Raw genomic sequence first — 19,784 nt, 5'->3', positions numbered from 1 at the left:
GAGATCCCTGTACTGGCCCTCCTTACCTTGGGCACGTTGTATTGTGTGAATAAATAAAAAAAACTAAATGATTTCTCCAGTAATTTGTGACTTTCATTATAAATTTAAGGAGACAAATTTCGGTATATCTGTGCTTTTACGCATAACATTTTTCCATGTGATGTAAATTTTATATACTGTTTACTCTGCGCCTAGCAACTATTATTAAGAGCGGACCTATATAAATGAGCTTCTTCAACCACTCAACCAAGGATCTAAGCCTAAGGTTGTTGAACTTTAAAAGTCCAACCTAATAATAAAGCCTGCAACGTTTCTCCTCCAACTCCAAACACACTAGAAAAAAGAAGCAGTCTTTTAACGTTTAAGCTGAAGTTGAAGAGATAAATAAAAAATGATTTGTTTTAATGTCACTGCAAACACGTATAAAATAGTAAAAAAATATATTAATTATTTCAGGAACAAAATACACTAACCCAGATACAAAAGCTTCGAACTGATATGCATCTCGGTTTTCAATTGCGCCCACACTACGCATTTTAGGTACTAACATCCCATATAGTTGCTATTATAAGAGCTCATGTTACAAGAATTATCATTATTATTTACAAACTCTTAATTTCCATTTCTAGAGATCTCAGGAAGTATCCCTTCCTGGCTAGTAAAATGTGTCGAACTCGGCATGCGCAATATTTGCCTGTTATGATTTTTCTTAGCGTATTTTATTTTTGATCAATTTCAGGCTGTTTTTATTATATAAATACTTACCCTGTTTAACATTATGATGTAACTTTAGATATCTTTAAAGGGTAACAAACACTAGAGAAGCCAAACAAATTTGATTTAATTTAGTCTCAAAAAATCCCAAATAAAAAAACCTTTTGAGTGATGAGACGAAATAACCATATAAAAAATTACTTTAAAATGAAAACGACGTATAAAGGTATACCTAAAACAAAAACAATAAAAAGAAATCTATGGACTAGCGATTATAACAGTTCATTTAAATACATTACTAGGACCTTTTTAAGATAGCAAGCAAATCCACAATCTAATAAAGCGCATTAAAAAAAGAAAAACTTTCAATTACAATTAAGAAATCGTTAATTTTTATTTAGAAACAATGAACAACTTTTGTAAATATTTTTCAAAAAATTAGATTACAATAATTGGATACAATTATTATTTAAAAATATCAAATGAATGGTAAATATCTGACCTAATTATAAAAATCGCTTCTTAAATTAATCCTAACGTTAATATGCAAAATTCAATTCTTAGCTTTTGTGGACTCGAATCCCCAACAAATCCAGAAGTCCATAGTCTCATGGGGAACTAATAACAATTTTAAACATGTATTACGTTAAATAATAAATTATTAAAATATTGTCCCACAAAAAAACCAATAATAATACTAAATCTTAAAATAATACTAAAAGTAACACAAGAACAAACTTACAGAATCTAGTAATAAATTAAACGATCATTTTAAATTTTACTTTTTATATGTAAAAAAATATCGAAGCTTTTTATTACATGAAACGATGGGATGTATGTTTCTGAAAAAGGCAAATATCATCAATTATGAGAGAAACAAAATATTCGTAATTTTTTTTTAAATAACCTAAAAAATCTTACCTAAGTCGGTTTTTAGTTTCAGAACTGAAGCTCTATTGATTTTGTATATTGTTTTGTTATCTCTGAAAATATTATTACCATAAAGCAATACATTTAAATTAAATATTTAGTAACTTACTTTTTACTTTTTAGCAACAATCCCATTTTCGTAAGGCTATTAAGGCAATTTCCTTGACTATCCAAGTTCATACAATAAGGATGAATAAAAATGTTCTTTTCCCTTATTGCTTCTTCTAAAACTTTTTGTACGTTTGCCAATATTGTCTTTTCATCCACAAGACTTGGAAGTTTCTAAAATCATCAGGTTATTTTATTATTTATCATTGGAGAGGCACCATTGCCTTGCACACATTTCAACTGCAAAGAGTTGATGTGCAATTAAATGGATTTAAAAAGAAATTATAAAGACTTTAAGACGATCGCCCGAACATATTTCTCAGTGTTACATACGAAATTGGTGTTTTCTTCAGTTTTTGCCCTACATGTTTTAAAATACAGATTGACTTTTAATATCACTCACTGACAATCTCAAATGAATGGAATTGATTTAAATAAAAGTATAAAAAGCTAAAGTTTAAATTCGAAAAGAGTAATAATATAGAAAACTAAGTTTAGTTTATCTTCTGCCGAAGATGCTAACATGGTTAGCGAAACACGTGTCCAGAGTAAAAATAAAGTTTTTTGGTTAGTGGTAAAACTGTCTCGTATTTTGAGCATCACACCAAAGGTTCCAACCGTAGGATTATCAATTCCTGTCGTTTAAGGAACCTGAAAAATGTATAAAGCTTGCTAAACATATTCAAATTTTTGTCACAAAATATGAAGGGAATGGCGAGCAGCGACTGTGATGACAAATTTAGAGTCAAAAAGACAGATTTTATTTTCCTCCAGGTTCCTTGACTGTCGAGCCGTTCATGAATAAGTAAGTTTTTTCTGCTTGATCCACACCAAAGGTATCAGATAAGCTATACACAGCCCTCGGTCAAACTTTATTTTGCTACTACCTTTAAAAATGTATGTGAATTTGTAGTATTTTGAAAATAATTAAACGAAAAATGTAGAACTCAAATGATTCACTAATTTAGATAACTTTATTGAAATTTAAGATTTTACAAAAAAATTATTATTTCAAGAAAATACTCGTAGCTAAAGCCTTATTTAATGTCATATGTTTAAATGACAATCATGATAACTATAAAACCGAACTTGTTTTAACAGTCGTGGTGTTCGCATCGCGGCTTAGTTAGGTCCTTCGTGGCGGGAATGGGCATGGAAACTCCGACTGTGGAAATCGAATTCCACTAGCTAGTCAGAAAAAAGAAGAAGAAGAAGAAGAAGAAATAATATAAAAAATTGTGTCATTAAAATAATATAAAAAATTGGGATTAAAATAAGGAACTCCTGCATGGAACGCGTTGGAGATACATGATTAGGTAAGTGGAGAAAAAGTTAGCTTGTCGATCCTGAAATTAGTAGAATTTACCATTAAGTGAATTTTAAAAATCCCCCTAAACGTCCTTCTTTTGGGTTAAATTAAATATATTATTAATGAAATTATTGATTAAATGTGGTTTTAAATTTGACAGTTTAAATAAGTATATTTATGATCTTAATACAGATCTTGGGCACATTGTAGTACCGTATGATGTATAATTTTTTATTTATTACTTAATTCCATTGGTCTTGTAGAACATAAAATCATCAAAAACTTGGCTTTCTTACCGGTCAAGAGATTGTGGATTTTTCAAGGAAGCTTATTGCATTAAAAAAAAATCTTATATGCATTTTTCACCGTTACTCTGTCACTTCATTACTTAACCTGATACTTAGCTAACGCCACACATATTTTTATCCATCAATTGCACGGATGGGAATAAGCATTTATTTTATTTCAATTCACATTAGGTTGTATTAACAAAAATTTTAATTAAAAAAATTGTACACCAATATATTCTTGTGAACTATTCTCTATGTATACTTTTCTTACTTGTAGGATTTCAGCCACAATATAATAAGTTAAGATAAATGGTTGAATACTGCTAATTAATACTTCTTCTAAGTAATTATTCTCATATATATCATATTGTCCTTGTTTACACGTCACCAGTTTCTCATTACTTAACTGTAATAACGCTTCTTCAAAATGCTAAAAATAAGTTAGAAATTGTAATTAATCTAAAATATAAAAAATATCTTGAACCGGTTAACTTAAAATTAATAGCATTGCAAAAGAAATAACATTATGGAAAGAAAAACTCACCATTTTGTACAAATTTTCCAACAGAATAAACTCGTAAAAAAAAAGAGATCGCAGAATGCAGAAGTGGCTGTATAAAACATCTAAAAAATATATTTTATATTAGTACGGTATTGGAATAAGAAACGAAAATGTACAATGAAATACGCGATAGCTCCATTAAAAAAATGATTTATTTTAACATTTTGTGATGTTTTATGGTTAAAAAAATTAATTTTACCATATGAAATAATTGAATACGACTTCCGGTTTGACCGAAAGGGCTATTAACTTGCTTTTTTTTAATAGAGCGCCCCGTATATTTTTGTATTTTTTTTACTTCTTCAAACAATCTAAGTAAAAAAGTATATTTTTTTAATATCTGCAATAGTTTTGAATAATAATGAAATTTGAATATTTAGTTTTTGATTTTTTACTGACCAATTTGGACTCAAAAGTAGAATAAATGATATTTTTTGTTTAAAAGTATTTAATTACTTGCATTGGTCCGGGAGCCCGTGACACATATGACTTCGTCATGTACAGAAATTGAGTGGCTGATAAAAAACGATAGGGTTACGATAACGATTTTTTACCAGACCAATTTAATATTCCTGGTTTTTCTATATTTTTTAATAATAGCACCCTAACCCAAAATGATGGGCTACTGGTCTTTATAAACAATAAAATTAACCTTAACATTAAACAAAAAGTAACACCGTCTTCAAATGTCACTCTAACAGAAATTTAGTTTGTGATTAATAGTATAGTCTTATATATAGTCTTTTAAAGTTATAGCCAGTTACAGACCACCCTCCACCTCAGATAAAAGATTTCTAATAGATTTAGAAAATTTTTTAGTTAACCTACAGAGTGAGGATTTCACAATATTCCTGGATGACATAAATGTAAATATTTTGAACCGAGACTCTTCTTGAAAATAGTCTTGGACGTCGGTCTTGGCAAATAATGAAGCAAACACAGCATTGAACTTATTTTATAAAACTTTTATGGAAATATTTGACAATTGCAGAACAACAAAAGTGTTAAAAATTAAAAAACATGTTAAAATCAAACCCTGGATCACAAGTGCCATTATAGCTCCTTCCACAGGGCTCCCATTTATGACCCCTTTTTATTATATACATTAATAATATAAAATCTTGTTTACGTTACACTAAATTTCATTTCAACATCGCCGACTCCCTTAAAATTGAAAGTGATCTGGATCGACTACGAGCCTACTGTGATAAAAATAGTCTCTTTCTTAACATTAAAAAATGTCAAAGTATAACCTTTTCAAGAAATAAAAATAAAATTAATTATCCATATAAATTTAATGATATTTGCTTACTAAAGTGAACGATTTGGGAATTACATTGGACTCTAAACTAATGTTTGACATTCATATTGATCTAATAGTAACAGAATCTTCTAGATTGTTGGGTTATATTTTTCGTAAATGTGAAATGTTTTCTAGTTCTCGAGCTATTAAATGTTAATTTAATACATTTATTTTTGGCAAATTAAACTTTGCAAGCATTATATGGAACCCTAGGGGTCACAACCCTATGGGTAAATTCCATATTTAGGGTTTTATATAATTGATCGATTGGAGAGCATCCAAAACAAATTTTTAATATTACTTTCTTTTAAAACCCGCTTCGGTTCATATCAAGATGTCAATTCGACCAATCCCATTCGTCAATTTGCCAAAAATAAATTCGAGAGCATTTTGGCGAGATTTTACTTTTCGACAGACGTTTGATAACTGATGTTTCGTTTTTATACAAAGTAATTAATTGTACGCTGAACACTCCTCCTATTTTGTCAAAATTTTAAAATAAACATTCCTCAAGTCAACATCAGTTATTTTTTATTCCATTCAGGAAAACAAATCATGGTCAGAACTCTCCATTATGTAGAATAACAAAAAGTTATAATTTGTACCGTTACCGTAATTTGTTATATATATTTGAAATATTGTCTTTAAAAGTTTATGAGGCTAATGTAGAAGTTTAGCATTAAAAAATTACTTTTTTTTAAGTCTTTTATATTCAAATTATTTTGATTTATGTACTTAACCATTTAGTCTTTATATTATTCTTAATAAAATAGTATATTTAAGTTAGTTAAGATAAGATTGTTGATACTTTTTTGGGCTTGTAGCCTGTTGTATCCCTCCAAATAAATGTCATCAAATAAATAACATCCATAAAACACCGCGACCAATTTAAGAAAGATTTATTAAAAAATAGGAACAATAACCTACTTATTCAAACATACAAAACATATAGAAATAATCTAAAATTACAAAATTATTAATGAAACTAAGGCCAGATATTATCGTGAAACTATTAATCGTAACAAAAATGACATTAAGAAAATATATAATATAATCAGCGCGAGCTACAAACACAAATATAAATAAAAACAGTAACATTTACATTCTAAATTGTAAAAAACCATTTGATACTACAAAACAGATGACAAACTATTGTAAAGCATCGATCAATTACAGAAGTTTCGAAAATCGCCGTGTCACTCAAAACATGTTTTTAAAGCTAGTTCATAAAAACGAACTTACTTTACATATAGCGTCACTAAAAAAGAATAGTTCCCCAGAGTTTGATGAAATTAATACTATACTCATAAAAGCTCATCACTTGTACATTATTAAGCCACTTGTGCACATCATAAACTTAATTTTTCTGCAGGAAACTGTTCCAAATGACTTTAAAAAATCTATAGTGGTTCCAATATATAAATCTGGAAATAAGATATATAATATTGGAAATTTTCGACCAATAAGTCTGATTAGTACTTTTGCCAAATTGTTTAAAAAATGTCTTAAAGACAGACTATACAATTTTTCATTACAAACTTTTAAATAAAAACAAGGTGTTTTTTTGGATCTTGCCAATGCTTTTGATATAGTGCCCCATAAAAGACTGGTCGAAGTGCTTGAGCAGTACGGAGTAAGGGGCACTGTGTTGGACTTTAACAAATTAACCCTTAATACAGTTAAATCGATATACATTTTCTCTTACTGATGTCAAACAGACCTTATTTCAACTTTTTACAGCTGATAAGAAAAGGATTTAAAATAAATGAAGTTAACTACATTAAATACTTAGGTGTCATAGTTGATAAAGACTTGAAACTAATTTAAAAGTCATATTTGAGAAGCAAAAACGATTTCCTACCGCACAGCTTCATGATGATTATTTACTTGACATTAGAATGCTATACTTTTATAACATTTGTCTTTTTCTGTACAATAACAAGGACTTACAAACAAAAATTTATCATATATACCAAACTAGGCAAGTATCCAACTACTTTTATAAAAGGTAAAAAACACGAAATCTACAGCATCAGTTTTTTTCGTGTTTTTTACCTTTTATAGAAGTGTATGACCAGCATCTTTGGGATAATGGATGAGTTTTTCGAGAACTATCCAACTAGAATTTAATTGTTCCTTTTTATAGAAAGGATGGTAACCAAAGATTTCTTACGAGCTTCGCTCCTAAAATACACAATTCCTTGCCAATTGACATGAAAAATATCACTAAATATGATGCATTTGCCAAAAAATGTAAGCCTCTCATGTATAGCAACTATAAAACATACCCTAAACTAATATATTTCTCAGTCTCTATGCTTTTGAATAATTTCTCATAATCCGCCATATCTGTTTATTTTTAGTCAATATATGCAATTTGTAGCCTAAATTAATGAAACTAATTTAAGATAAATTAGTTTATCATAAGAAACTAATTTAACCTTTTTTGACTTTTGCACATACATATTGTTGGTAATCTATGTGCAATAACTTATTTAAGTAGCCTAAATTGTTAAATGTTATTTGATTGAATAAATTTGATTTGACCTCAGCTACTGTCGTTGATTCTTGATTTTTTGTCGTTCATTCGGATAAACCTCGGGCCCCTTACTTAAATAATCCATAGCAACAAGAGCATATCGGTTTCTGCAGTTACTAGTAGGAAAAGGTCCTGCTACGTCTATGGCAAATCATTCAAAGGGTGCACCAACAAGATACTGCATAAATTTTTTCTCTGGTCCGGGTTCTTGGACCCTTGCTCGACGAACATTGCTCACACTATCGGCAGCAGCGTTTAATATCCTCATGACTATTCAGCCAGTAAAACCGTTATCTCACTGTTGCCAAGGTCTTACTAACTCCAAAATGTCCTCCGCCAACACCGCCATGGACAGCTTCAAGAACTTCTGGAATCCGTTTTCGAGGAAAGACTGTCAAATATCTCTTTTCCTTTTCATCTACGCTATATATATTGCATATATATTATATATATTGTATATGTATATATTCCATATACTCCCTGACTCTTTTAAACAATCTAGCTTGCATAACCAACGAGTTTCATTTTGACCAATAAGGTGGTGTTAGTTCTGAAGATTTGTCAGAAATGTCTTTTCAATCTGGTTTTCTAATTTCCCGAGATTTCAGTTCATAAATAAGACTAAATACTGGGTCATCACAATGATCCTGGATTAAACTAGCTACATCGCAATCTTAAGAACTGTGAAGGCCAATACAATTACAAGTAAATATCTCTGGATGCTAGAGGATGCTGTTTTGATTCCTTTCCCAGACAATGTTGACATTTTTATAAAAGGTAAAAACACAAAATCTACAGCATAACAGAAACATTTAATAAAATAACAAAGGTTACATGTTTCGCTCGACTAGAGCATCATCAGACCTATAATAATTAAGATTATGTAACCCGAAAAAAGGAAAATTCAATAAAAACTTACCGTAACATACACAAAACACCTAACATATAAATAAACAAAGCTTACAATAAAGTGGCACTACCTATGTACAAAGAACTCAACTAAACAATGAAATCACCTTATACATTTCAGAAATCTAACCATCATTTGAGAATCTAGAATTATTTAAGGTTATTAAAAACTAGGTGTCCATCAAATTCAAACTATCACACCCGCACAACACTTCCGCGTCATCCTTCACCCACTCAACAGGTAGTCGTTCTTTTTCTTTCCTATTCTTTGGATTCCTTTCCTACCCCTTGCCGTTGGATATAACGTGCCTTTAAGAAGTAAATTTAGTGAAAGTATCAAGCCCACTTTCGCGTTATCCTGCACGCAGTCAACACGTGGTCGTTCTTTCCTATCCTTCTCTCCGTCCTTTCCTATTCCGAATCTCCAAATCGTGCTGGCAGCAGAAGCCATTAAAACTAGCAAGCAAGCAAGCAAATTCAAACCTTTCCTGTGTTAATGACAGATCCGGACTTTTAAAAACTTTACTAATTTCCATTGTCTGCAGCAACTCTAGTTTATTACTTTTATTGCACTGATAAAGTATTTTTATATTTTGGCTGTCAGGAAAATTATGTTTGGAGTCAAGGAGGTGATTAGCAAAAGCCGATCTGGTGACTGTGATATCAATATTTTTTAATTTATTTCATTGCGCCTTGTGTTCACTAATCCTAGTAGAAATCTTCCTACCAGACTGACCGACGTACACTGCAGGGCACTCTTTACACCTAATCTCATAAACTCCCGGAGAAGATAGCGGGGGCAGTTTACCTTTAGTTTTAATTAAATGTCTTTTTAATGTATTATTAGTTTTAAAAGCTGGGGTTATGCCAAAGGGAGAAAAAAAGCGGGATAGTTGTGACGAGATTGGTCCAAAATAAGTAAACGGTCTAGTTTTGATATAGTTTGTTTGTTTCATAAAATTTAATGATAATTTATACTTGTTCACATACTTAAAATACATTTTATATATATATAAATTTAAGAGGGAAAAAGTTACTGACTGCTAATTGTTTAATGATAAGGAATTCTTTTTTAAAATCTTCACGAGAAAGTGGGATGTTAAAAAGTCTGTAAAACAAGGAATGGAAAGCAGCAAATTTATGTGAAGACAGTGATGTTGAATTATATAGTATAATGTTATCTATTGTTGTTTGTTTACGGAATATTTCAAAGGCTGTGAAAACTACATCGTTTCCCTCATTTTCTTTTTTATTGATATAATACAACCGTTTTTTTTTAACAAAAAGAGGGACTAGCAATGGGCTCTTGTTTATCGCCATACTAGGCAGTGCGAGGCATAATAATATTTTGCTTGATTTTTAGTTTTTTTTTTATTTTCGCGAAATAAGCAATTGTTGGAATAAACTGCACTTTTACATATATGTTGTTACTTTACAAGCTTATCATACTATTTTTTTTTATAGAAAATGCAGGAAAGTACGCCTTAAAGCATAAAATTCGTTATTTTCAATATTTCAAGTATTGTCTAATAGCAAAGTTTTTGTCGCATTTACATTAAATTCTGCAGTTTATGTAAAAGTATTACATAAAAATGTTACATAAACTGTACCAACTACAGTAAAAACTCGTTTGTTGCAAAAATTACTATTAGCGAGATACATATTTTGTGAGTTAAACAATTCTTTACATTACTGAACATAACTTTTATAACTGTTTTTTTGTTTTTAGATGTAAATCTACATAAACACATACTTTGTGCTAACTATTTTACTACTTGCACGATGGAAATAAAAATGCTAACGCAAATTTTGAATGCCACATCCAAATATTTCCCATTGTATTTCGCACTTATTAGTATGTTAATTATCAATTTTTTAGTGGTTATCAAATTCCTTTGGATATAACGTCACATTATTGTTATAACTATGTAAACTTTAGAATACAATCACAAAATTATATGACTTCAATTAACGAACTAATGTAGTTTCCTATTTAATTTTTTTACCTGTAGTTTGTCACACTTTGACCATTTTCTCCAATCATTTTTTTTCACGACCTTCTAGCATCTATTTTCTATCGATAGAACTGTATTTGAATAATAAAAAATCCGTGAATTGATGATTTTAAGTCCCTTTAAATTCTGCCGATTTTGTCGACTTTCAAAAACTTGGTGAATACTGGAATAAACTGATGAATGAAAAAATGAAACCTAAAAATCTGTGTTTCTCATTTTAGAGTTGGGACTCATGTCAACAATTATTACCACAGATTTCGGTTTGCAGCAAACGGCTTTCGTATTCAGCGATTTTTTATTAATCACTCATTCTTCTCTTGTGTCGAGTTCATGTGTGTCACGGGCTCTTGAACTACATATACTAAAACTTTGATATTGAATTGAAGATTTTTCGATTTTCTTATGATGGTTTTCGTGCAATCATCAAAAATAAAATATTTATTAGTCCTCGTTTTCGCAGTTGTGTGGTTTTATATTCATAAGTTTAGTCTTAATTTCATTAAAAAGATACTTAGCATGTTTAAGCAAATCTACAGTGTTAATAAGACGCCAAATCAGAGCATTAATAATGCTTATTTCATTAAAAGGAAAATTATTTTCTGTTTTAGCAAGCTCTATTACTTAGAGGTTAATTTCTATATAGAGTGGCGAAAGAATCGCGCATAATGCCTGCATCTTATTCATTACTTATTATACAACTGAACTTAATGAAAGTTTTTCAATAAATTATTCTTGTGATTTCTATTTGAATAAATTTTTCATGTTATATCTAGTTTGGCTGCGATGGAGACCAACTTTGTTTTTTAAATGGAACGCTCTGCATGTGACTGCAGTTGGATTCTACTGGAAAAACTATGACTTTTTTTGTATTTAAGTTTTCCAACTTTCTGCTGAAGATTTTTGATTTACTTGGATGTTCATTAAAAAAAACAAAGCAGGTCTCCGTTGCAGCCAACAGCCAAATCAGAAATGACAGGAAAAATTCAAGCAAGTAAGAATGTGGGAAATAACTTACAAAACAACTTTTATAAAGGTCACTTTTTCGTATACCAGGTAATCAAAAAGTTATAGGCAGTATGCGCGACATTTTTGCAACTATGTTATTATTTGGAAATACAAAATTGTATAATTTGTGCGCTATTATATACTGTATGTGCACGAATACAGACAAATATATTTACTGTCGATTATAACAATAATAAGAAAAATGTTTTTAGGAATATACTATCATTTTGCTCCTTTTATAACCTAGAGATAAATATCTAGATGTCAAATGAAAGATAATTAAAAGGTTAAAAAGATAACATTATAACATTTAACGTGTGTCACATTAAAAATAAATATTTAAAAAAAAACTACAAAGTTTGGAGGTCAATATTTAATAACCTGTATACTTTTTAAGACTGAAACTAAAAATAGGCAGAAAAAGTACTTTTAGTTTATTAATCAGCATAAAGAGGCTCCTAAAGTCAAAATATGGCAATGTGCACGCATACATTTCGTGCACTCTGCTACTCGCCTGCTACATCATCGTTTTCTAGTACGACGTTAGCAAACGTCGCAATAAAATCATCGCCATCAATCCGCTTATCACTAAATCCATTGAAAACCAAATCGATGATGATGGAAACCCTATACTTGAGGAGGCTGAAATATATTTCCAGCAAGACGGCGCTCCTCCTCACTATGTTCTTCCCGTTCGGCAATAGACGACGAGTTTCCAGATAAATGGATAGGGCGCAGGGGGCCTATAGAATGGCCTGCTATTTGTGAAGAGTAATAAAACTCATTGTATTCCCTTCTGTGGAATCACTGGGAATTTCCCAATTTCTGGGCATAAATAACCGTGGATAAACTATATGACCTTATAAACTTAATGATCATTTTAAACCTGACAAAAGTAGTTAACAAATTATAGTTCACTCAAAGATATATCGTTGATCTTTTGACCGCAATAAAACCCTAATTATCTGTTGTAACCAAGTGATTTAAGTAAATTATTTTATTGTGAACTTTTATGGTTTAACCTTTTCTAATAAAATACTATTCTTTATTTAATTAGTAAATTTCATTTAGAATTACTTTCAAGCCGACCCTATTCCCTTTATCACTTCTTAAAAATGTTGGTCCTTGCACAATGGGGCTTAATGGTCTAATATGAATATATCAGAATTCGTTGATTTTCAAATCTGCTACAAAAACATCCCCACAACAAAGATAAATACATCTTTTTTTCAATGTACTAAAAAGAGACGAAAGTAATAGCAAGACCATACAACCTCTTTCTATATTTCTATCCCAAAGCCGACGGCAACCCGAACTCTACCCGATCGAAGCCAGTTGAGATTGATAGTAGGGTTTACACTTTTTTTTATAATAGAAAGATATTTTCCTTCTATCGAGTTAGAGAGTCCGCTCGCTGGTTTCTTCCAGACTAGTTGTTATTGCTCTTGCTGGTCTTCTCAGTTGCAACTGCGTTCTATGGTACTTTGAGCCCCTATACTACTTTTCTCTGTAGCATCTGGGTGCTGAGGTTGGATTAACGGATTTTTATTCAGGATAGGAAAGAGTAATTAGGCTTCGAGGAAAGGTTGCCAGTTATCTTTGGGCAGAGCCACAGCCCGAGCCCCACTCCTCGCAGAGAAAACAAAGCCTGACTGAGTCGGCCGGAGGACTGAGAGATCTCAGTCCTTTGGTTTCAACTTAGATACTAAAAGAACTGTTTTAGTCAGTATATTTGAATTCGGCGGCTAATATCACATTACGCCTTTCCATGGCCGGTTTTCTCTTGGTCTCAGGAGAAATTCTCCTATTAGGGAGTTGTCCACACTTCTGACTTTTTCCTTGAACTTGGAATTTTTTTTAACTATGTATTCTTGTATTGTATCAAGTTTGCAGTCAGAGTGCAGATCAACATTCCTTACGAAGAAGGGTGCATTAGTGAACATCCTCAAACACTTATTCTGAAACACCTGAAGCTTTCTGATGTTCGTCTTCGTGGTATTCCAGAAAATGTTTGAGGCGTAAAGCAGTTTTGGACGTAGAACCTGTTTATAGACCATTAATTTATTAGTCAAAGAGAGCTTACTGCTCCTGCAGAGAAAGGAGTAGAGCGCATAAATGGTTCCATTGCATAAAATAATTTGCTTTATAATGTGCGTTTTAAAGTTATTCTTTTTGTCGAAATATACTCCTAGGTACTTTATCTCATCTTTCCAGGGGACCAGCGTGCCCGATATTGCCAAATTTGGGATGTTGCGTTCATGCTTTTTTATTATTAGAATGGCCTCTGTTTTCTTACTATTTATTTTAATTTTCCAGTTGTTTGCCCACTATAATTTTATCTAGATGACTCTGCATATGCGCTGATATCTGGATTAAATTTTTACAGCTCGCAGAGACACAAGTGTTGTCCGCGAATAATGCGACTCAGAAATAGTGTGTGCTTTTTGGAATGTCCGCTTGGTATATGTTCAATAAAATTGGTGCGAGCGGGAAGCCTTGTGGAACTCCCGCTTTTATTCTGTTAAAGGAGGTGATAGTTCCATTTATTTTAACAGTAAATTCCCTGTCTTTCAGGAAATTTTTAATAAATTTAGTGAACCTTGCGAACGCTCCAAATTTCTGCAACTTATAGATCAAACCGTCATGCCACACTCTATCGAAGGCCTTTTCGATGTCGAGTGTGATCATAGCGGTAAATCCCTTCGCATTAAATGAATCCACCAGACTCTGTTGTATCCGTGCAAGCTGCAACTCAGTTGATAATCCTCTTGTAAATGCGCACTGCTCTTCCAGGATTATTTTGACTTCATCTAGCTCCTCCCATAATCTGCTTAGTACCGCCTTTTCAAAATTTTTTTCATTTTTTTTTTAATGTTTTTACCCTGTTTAGGTATTACTACCACAATTACTTTTTTCCATTCGACCGGAAAATAGCACGGGCTAATACATTTGTTATAAATGGTTTTTATGTCCAAGGGTGTATTGTCAGGTCTTGAGCATTTTGTTGTTTATTTCATCATGGTCTGGTGCTTTCTTATTCATTTGGTCTTTAATTACGTCTCTTATGTCTTGTAGGCTTATACTTTTGTAGTTTGGTAATGCGTTTAGTGGTAGGTTTTCGATTTGTACGTTTGATAGCTCTATTTCTTTACGTAATTCGGGATTATCTGGTATATCGTTTAGGTCAAATTGTTCTGTTAATGATCTGTTAAAAGTTTCCGCCTTATCCCAGTCCGAGTATACCAGAAGACCGTCTTGGTTTTTTCTATTGGCGGGAACTCTGTTTTTGTTATGCCTCTCAGTATTTTTGAAACCTTCCAGAATTTTGATTTGTCTTCATCGCCATCGTTAAGTTCTTCTAAAAAATTGCCCCTACTTTCATTTCTGAAGTCGAAGACTTCGTTTTTTATTCTTTTAGTAAGATTATTCGCAATTCTTTTTGCCTCTGGGTCTTTTTGCAGTTTAGCCTGTTTATTTAGTCTGTTTCTTGTTCTTATTAACCTTTTAATTCTCATTGGAAAGACTATGAAGTGGGTGTTTGGGATTGGGATTTTAGTGGTTGCTAAATTAAACGATCCTTTAATTGCATCTGTTAATTGTTTTATTGAGGGATTTATTTCCTCAGCTATAGTGATTAGGATTGGGGTATGATCAGAGGAACTAAGGGAGTCCATATTTTCAACCACACTGTTATGGCTTAAGTTTCTTGTGACTGCTATATCTCGAATATCAGGAGTGGCATGGTGATAGTGTGTATGGTCTTTTGGTACTACTACCTTTATGGTATTTTAACTTACGTATCTTTCCAGTGTGCGCCCGGCTGCTGTCTCTGCTCTGCATCCCCAGCTTCTATTTTTGCATTCCAATACCCCGCCGCTACGGAGGGGGTGTCTTCTCTAAAAAAAAGTGTCTACTGTTTCTGTTGTTAATTATTGAGATGGTGGCTTATATACTGAGGTGATGAGAACCTATTTGTTTGTGGTAATACTTTAATTGCCGTGTTTTCCATTGCCGGGTCTGTACTACATTGCGGTACTTCTTGGTGGGTAATGTTTCTTTTGATTAGTATTGCCGTGCCCCCGCCCACTATGTTTGGCCTGTCGTATCTATACACTTTGTAGTTCTGCATTTTGAGTTTAGTGTGCGGTCTCAAGACGGTTTCTTGAATCAGCGCTATGTCAATGTTGTTATTGTTAAGGAACTCACAAAGTTCGATGCGTTTTGGGTAAAGCGACTGCGCGTTCCAACTGACAATATTCAGGCATTTGGCCGAATCCCCCAGTCTACAAGTTTGCACCTAGGAGCAATTTTATCGCTGGATTACTATTTAAGACGTTAAGCTTATTGAGGAGGTTACCGATTTTTTGATTCAGTTCGTTTTCGGGGAGACTCAATAAATAGAAAAGTGGGTTATTCCCCGCGGTATCAGTGTTTGGTGACGTGGCCACCCCCTTCTTTGGCTCTAGCCCCTAAACGCGGTGAATTTCGGGTCGAGTTTTTTCCGCGTATGACACTGCTGTCGCATTTTTTTTCTGACTATTGACAAAGTTTGGGTTCTTTGGGCAGTGTCAATAGTTTATCCATTTCCTTATCGCAATTCCTGAGACCGATGGCACTGCCCTTATATTTAGGAGAGAGCTCACTTCGTAAATTTTTTGTTGATCTTTAGGCAAAAGGAACCTGATTAAGTCGGTTTCCCTCCTTCGCCCTGGACCAGTCTTAAACCAGCCCAATTTGCAGGGGGTGAAACCCAGTGCTTTCATTGATCGAATCCTCTCAATATTCAATTAAGCTTACGATCATCCTCCAAAAAGTACTGTTGGTTATTTTCTCTGAGAAGCTTAGTAAGGTCCCTATGGTCCTGAGATGTCTTAGGGAACAGAGCTAAGCCCATCCTGTCCTTTTTCACTTCCTTCAACTGGATTTTGTTATCCATGATAAGTTTGTGCTTTTGCACCCAATTTGTCGTGTCCTTTAATACTATCTTTGGAACTTTGACCGCGTTGTTATCCTGGTTAGGCTTAGCTCTGTTTTAGTTTGAAAGTGATCGATTGGAAAGTGGTGTTTGAAGAGGGGTACTCTTAGAATCTCGGCTCGTGCCTGGCAATGCTGGGAAGTTATCAATTTTTCTATTTGTATTTTGTGACGGTATGCTCATCTCAACATCTGGCGTCCCTTGAGGCCATCAGGTGAGAAGTCTTGCGCGGTGCGCATTCATTTTCTAGAGTTTAACTCTTCTTCTTCTCTCTGGTTGTGACCTCTCAACATTGCCAGTTCATTAGCTAGATTTGCGTTAGTCGCCAAATTCCTATTGAAATTCAATGTTTCTTCCAGTTTGAGATTCAGGAAGGAAAGCTGCTCTCTAAATGATTTATTTTCTTTTTCTAAATTGTCAATTTTTATTTGCATTGATTCTGCCTGAGTTAAAATCTCAAAGAAGAAAGAATGGCTTTTCAAAAAGTTCAACCTCTTTTTCCTTTTGTTCAAGGGATTCTTGTTATCTAATAATCAAAGCCTCTCTCTCCCGAATCTCGATCTGGAGCCGTTCGTTATTAATAGTCGTTTTCTCCAGTTGGAGCGGAAGCTCAATTCCCCGGACACCCTTGGAATTACCGAGGGGAGGTTGTTGACTTGTCGTAGGGTCTTTTTGAACAGGTTTTTTTTATTCCCCGGATATAGGATTTCCAGACTTACCCCGATCTAATCTTTTTTTGTCCCGTTCTGCTCTTTCTGCCAATTTTCTTTCCTTTACCTTCTTTTTCTCCGTAGCGTCATCATCTCTTATGCTGCTGCTTGTGGTGCTACCATCGACCTCTGAACTGCATTTGCTTCCGAATCTCTTTTCATTCTTCCTTGTTCTGATATTCCCAAATATCCGGCCCCCCCTAGAATGGGGAGCTATTGTGTATTATAATCCGTTCTGTTGTTGTTTGTCTTTTTTTTATTGTCTTTGTTCTAATCCTATTTAAATATGCAACTAAATAAATGTCCACAGTATTTTAAAGTATTCCGAATACTCGACGTTGCTTATCCGCGGTCAACCGTTCGATACCTCGGTCGACTCGAGACTCTTCTACACTTCTTACACTTTAGTGTGGCATTTATGACAACCTTGAAGATAAAAGGATGTCTCCAAATTCAAAACGATATTTAAAATTGTTTTTTTTTTGCAAGGCGTCGATTTATTTTTAAATGAAATCCCTGCATTGTACTGCCGAATTGACAACCTATTTCTAAAAAAAAATAAAAACAGCAAATACCTATCAGAGGACCGCAGGCGGCCAAGACAAGAGGAAGCGATGTTATTCAGCATAATCTTCAATTCCTCAACCTAAATACATTTATTAGAAAAAAATATTTTGAAAGAAGAGTAGAATAAAGAATAGAAAAAATATAATATAGGGTATCTCATTTAAAATAACCAAGTTAGTATCCATCACAAACACCCTGTAAATACGAAAATGTAATAAATAAAACTTCGCTTGAAATTAAAAAACACTTTGCACATATTTTTTGTTAAAAATCGTGTAGTTTCTAAAAAAAGATATAGGCCTCCAATATGACGCTTCCATTAAAAAAAACTGAATATTTATGGCGCAAGACTTATTTTGCATGCAATTGTTTTTTAATTACGATTTCCAAATTATCCGAGCTAAAATACTATATTGGCTATTGCAAAGTCTAAAAATGACCCGTTTTTTTTTTAATGGAATACGCTATACTTAGTTATAATTAAAGTAGGCAAAAAATGAAGTTTTAAAAAATTTATTTTAAAATTAACAAAAAAAGTTTAAGAAGCTTTGTTTGTAAGTTGTAAAGTAAACTTAAACGTAAAATTAAACATTAATCAGAACTCTATCATGCATAAACATAAGTTCGTACTGTATCTTAGCAATACCTCTTTTTTGCAGGGCGGTAATATTCATATAAAATGACGAACGAAAGTATGGATAAATTTTATAAATCGTTAATATTTTATTTTGTATTTTTTTATAAATTTTATTAAAAGTAAAAAAGTAGGTTTAACGCCCAAAAATATTTCGTAAAAAAATTTTTGTTCAAATAAATGTTAACAAAAGTATGGAAATATTGTAAAAGTACAAACAAAAACTATTGTTTATTCAAAAACTCTTTTTTATTTTTATATTTAGTCGACCATCCCTTGGCCTTAATGACTGTTTTGCATCGCCTTCTCATTGAGTCTATTAGCTTTTTACAATAATCGACTGAAATTTAATTATATTCTTCCTACAGAACTAGCCATAGATCTTTTGCGTTTTTGATCATTCCTTTTATAATTTAATTTGCCAAGTGTTGTCAAGGATTCTTTATAGGGTTTAAATCGGGTAACAGGAAAAGCCAATCCAATACCCGATTTTTTTTTTGAAAGCCAATTCTTAACTAGGCCGCAGGTGTGTTTAGGATAATTATCCTGTTGAAAAATCTATGACAATGTTTCTAAATTTGCTCCACAATAAATGGTGATTACAAAATTGGTTTTCGTTTTTAGAAAAATTAGCGGTATCATTTTTTCTTAAAAAATTGTCAGTTCGAACCTCGTACGGACGTTAAAAAAAACCTGATGTGAAAATCGAAATGTCAATTTGCTCTACACCTTTCTGGTATAACGCAACTATTTTCTGTTTAAAGTCAGCGTTGTAATACGTGCACTTTGGCATTAGACTTATTAATACTTTAATAAACCACAAGCTATTAAATAAGGCCGAGCAATAACTAAAGTTAATTTTGAAAAAGTATATGTAAAATGTTTCCATACTTTTGTGAACAAGAAAATACCAAAACACTATTGCAATCGGCAAAAACAAGTTTGGCGGTTTTCATACTTTATCACTAAAATTGCTAAGCTTTAACAAACGTACAGAGAACTCTAATTTTTTTTTAATTTGATAAGTTCAAATAGTTATTTTTCTACCACCGTGCGTAAAAAGTAATTTAACGTTTATTTAAAATTTAAACTATGATTTGTCAAAAAAAAATTTGACGTTTTTTTACCGTGAAGTGCGTAAAATAATTTAGTATTTTTGATTTATTTAAATGTTTTCTTCAAGAATAGAAAAAATTTTGTATGTTACACGTGTG

The 19,784-nt window shown here is 32.3% G+C and overlaps 1 protein-coding gene across 6 annotated transcripts in view; it reads right to left on the bottom strand.

The window, feature by feature from the left end:
* Nucleotides 1-1,083: 1,083 nt before the first annotated feature.
* LOC126735711 (dihydroxyacetone phosphate acyltransferase) overlaps nt 1,084-19,784 on the bottom strand; it is a 138,478-nt gene continuing 119,777 nt past the window's right edge. For all 6 annotated transcript variants that reach the window (XM_050439785.1, XM_050439789.1, XM_050439784.1 and 3 more), the window contains 5 exons: nt 3,896-3,975; nt 3,623-3,781; nt 1,754-1,926; nt 1,636-1,697; nt 1,084-1,556 (listed from right to left, as the gene is read on the bottom strand). In XM_050439785.1, coding sequence (XP_050295742.1) covers nt 1,486-1,556; nt 1,636-1,697; nt 1,754-1,926; nt 3,623-3,781; nt 3,896-3,975 — 545 coding nt within the window. In that variant the 3' untranslated portion in view covers nt 1,084-1,485. The remainder of the gene's footprint in view (nt 1,557-1,635; nt 1,698-1,753; nt 1,927-3,622; nt 3,782-3,895; nt 3,976-19,784) is intronic.

Source organism: Anthonomus grandis, chromosome 4 (genome assembly GCF_022605725.1).
Source record: "Anthonomus grandis grandis chromosome 4, icAntGran1.3, whole genome shotgun sequence".
Taxonomy (NCBI): Eukaryota; Metazoa; Arthropoda; class Insecta; order Coleoptera; family Curculionidae; genus Anthonomus; species Anthonomus grandis.
The sequence above is the reverse complement of the archived record's forward strand: the minus strand, read 5'-3'. Positions and strand labels throughout refer to the sequence as shown.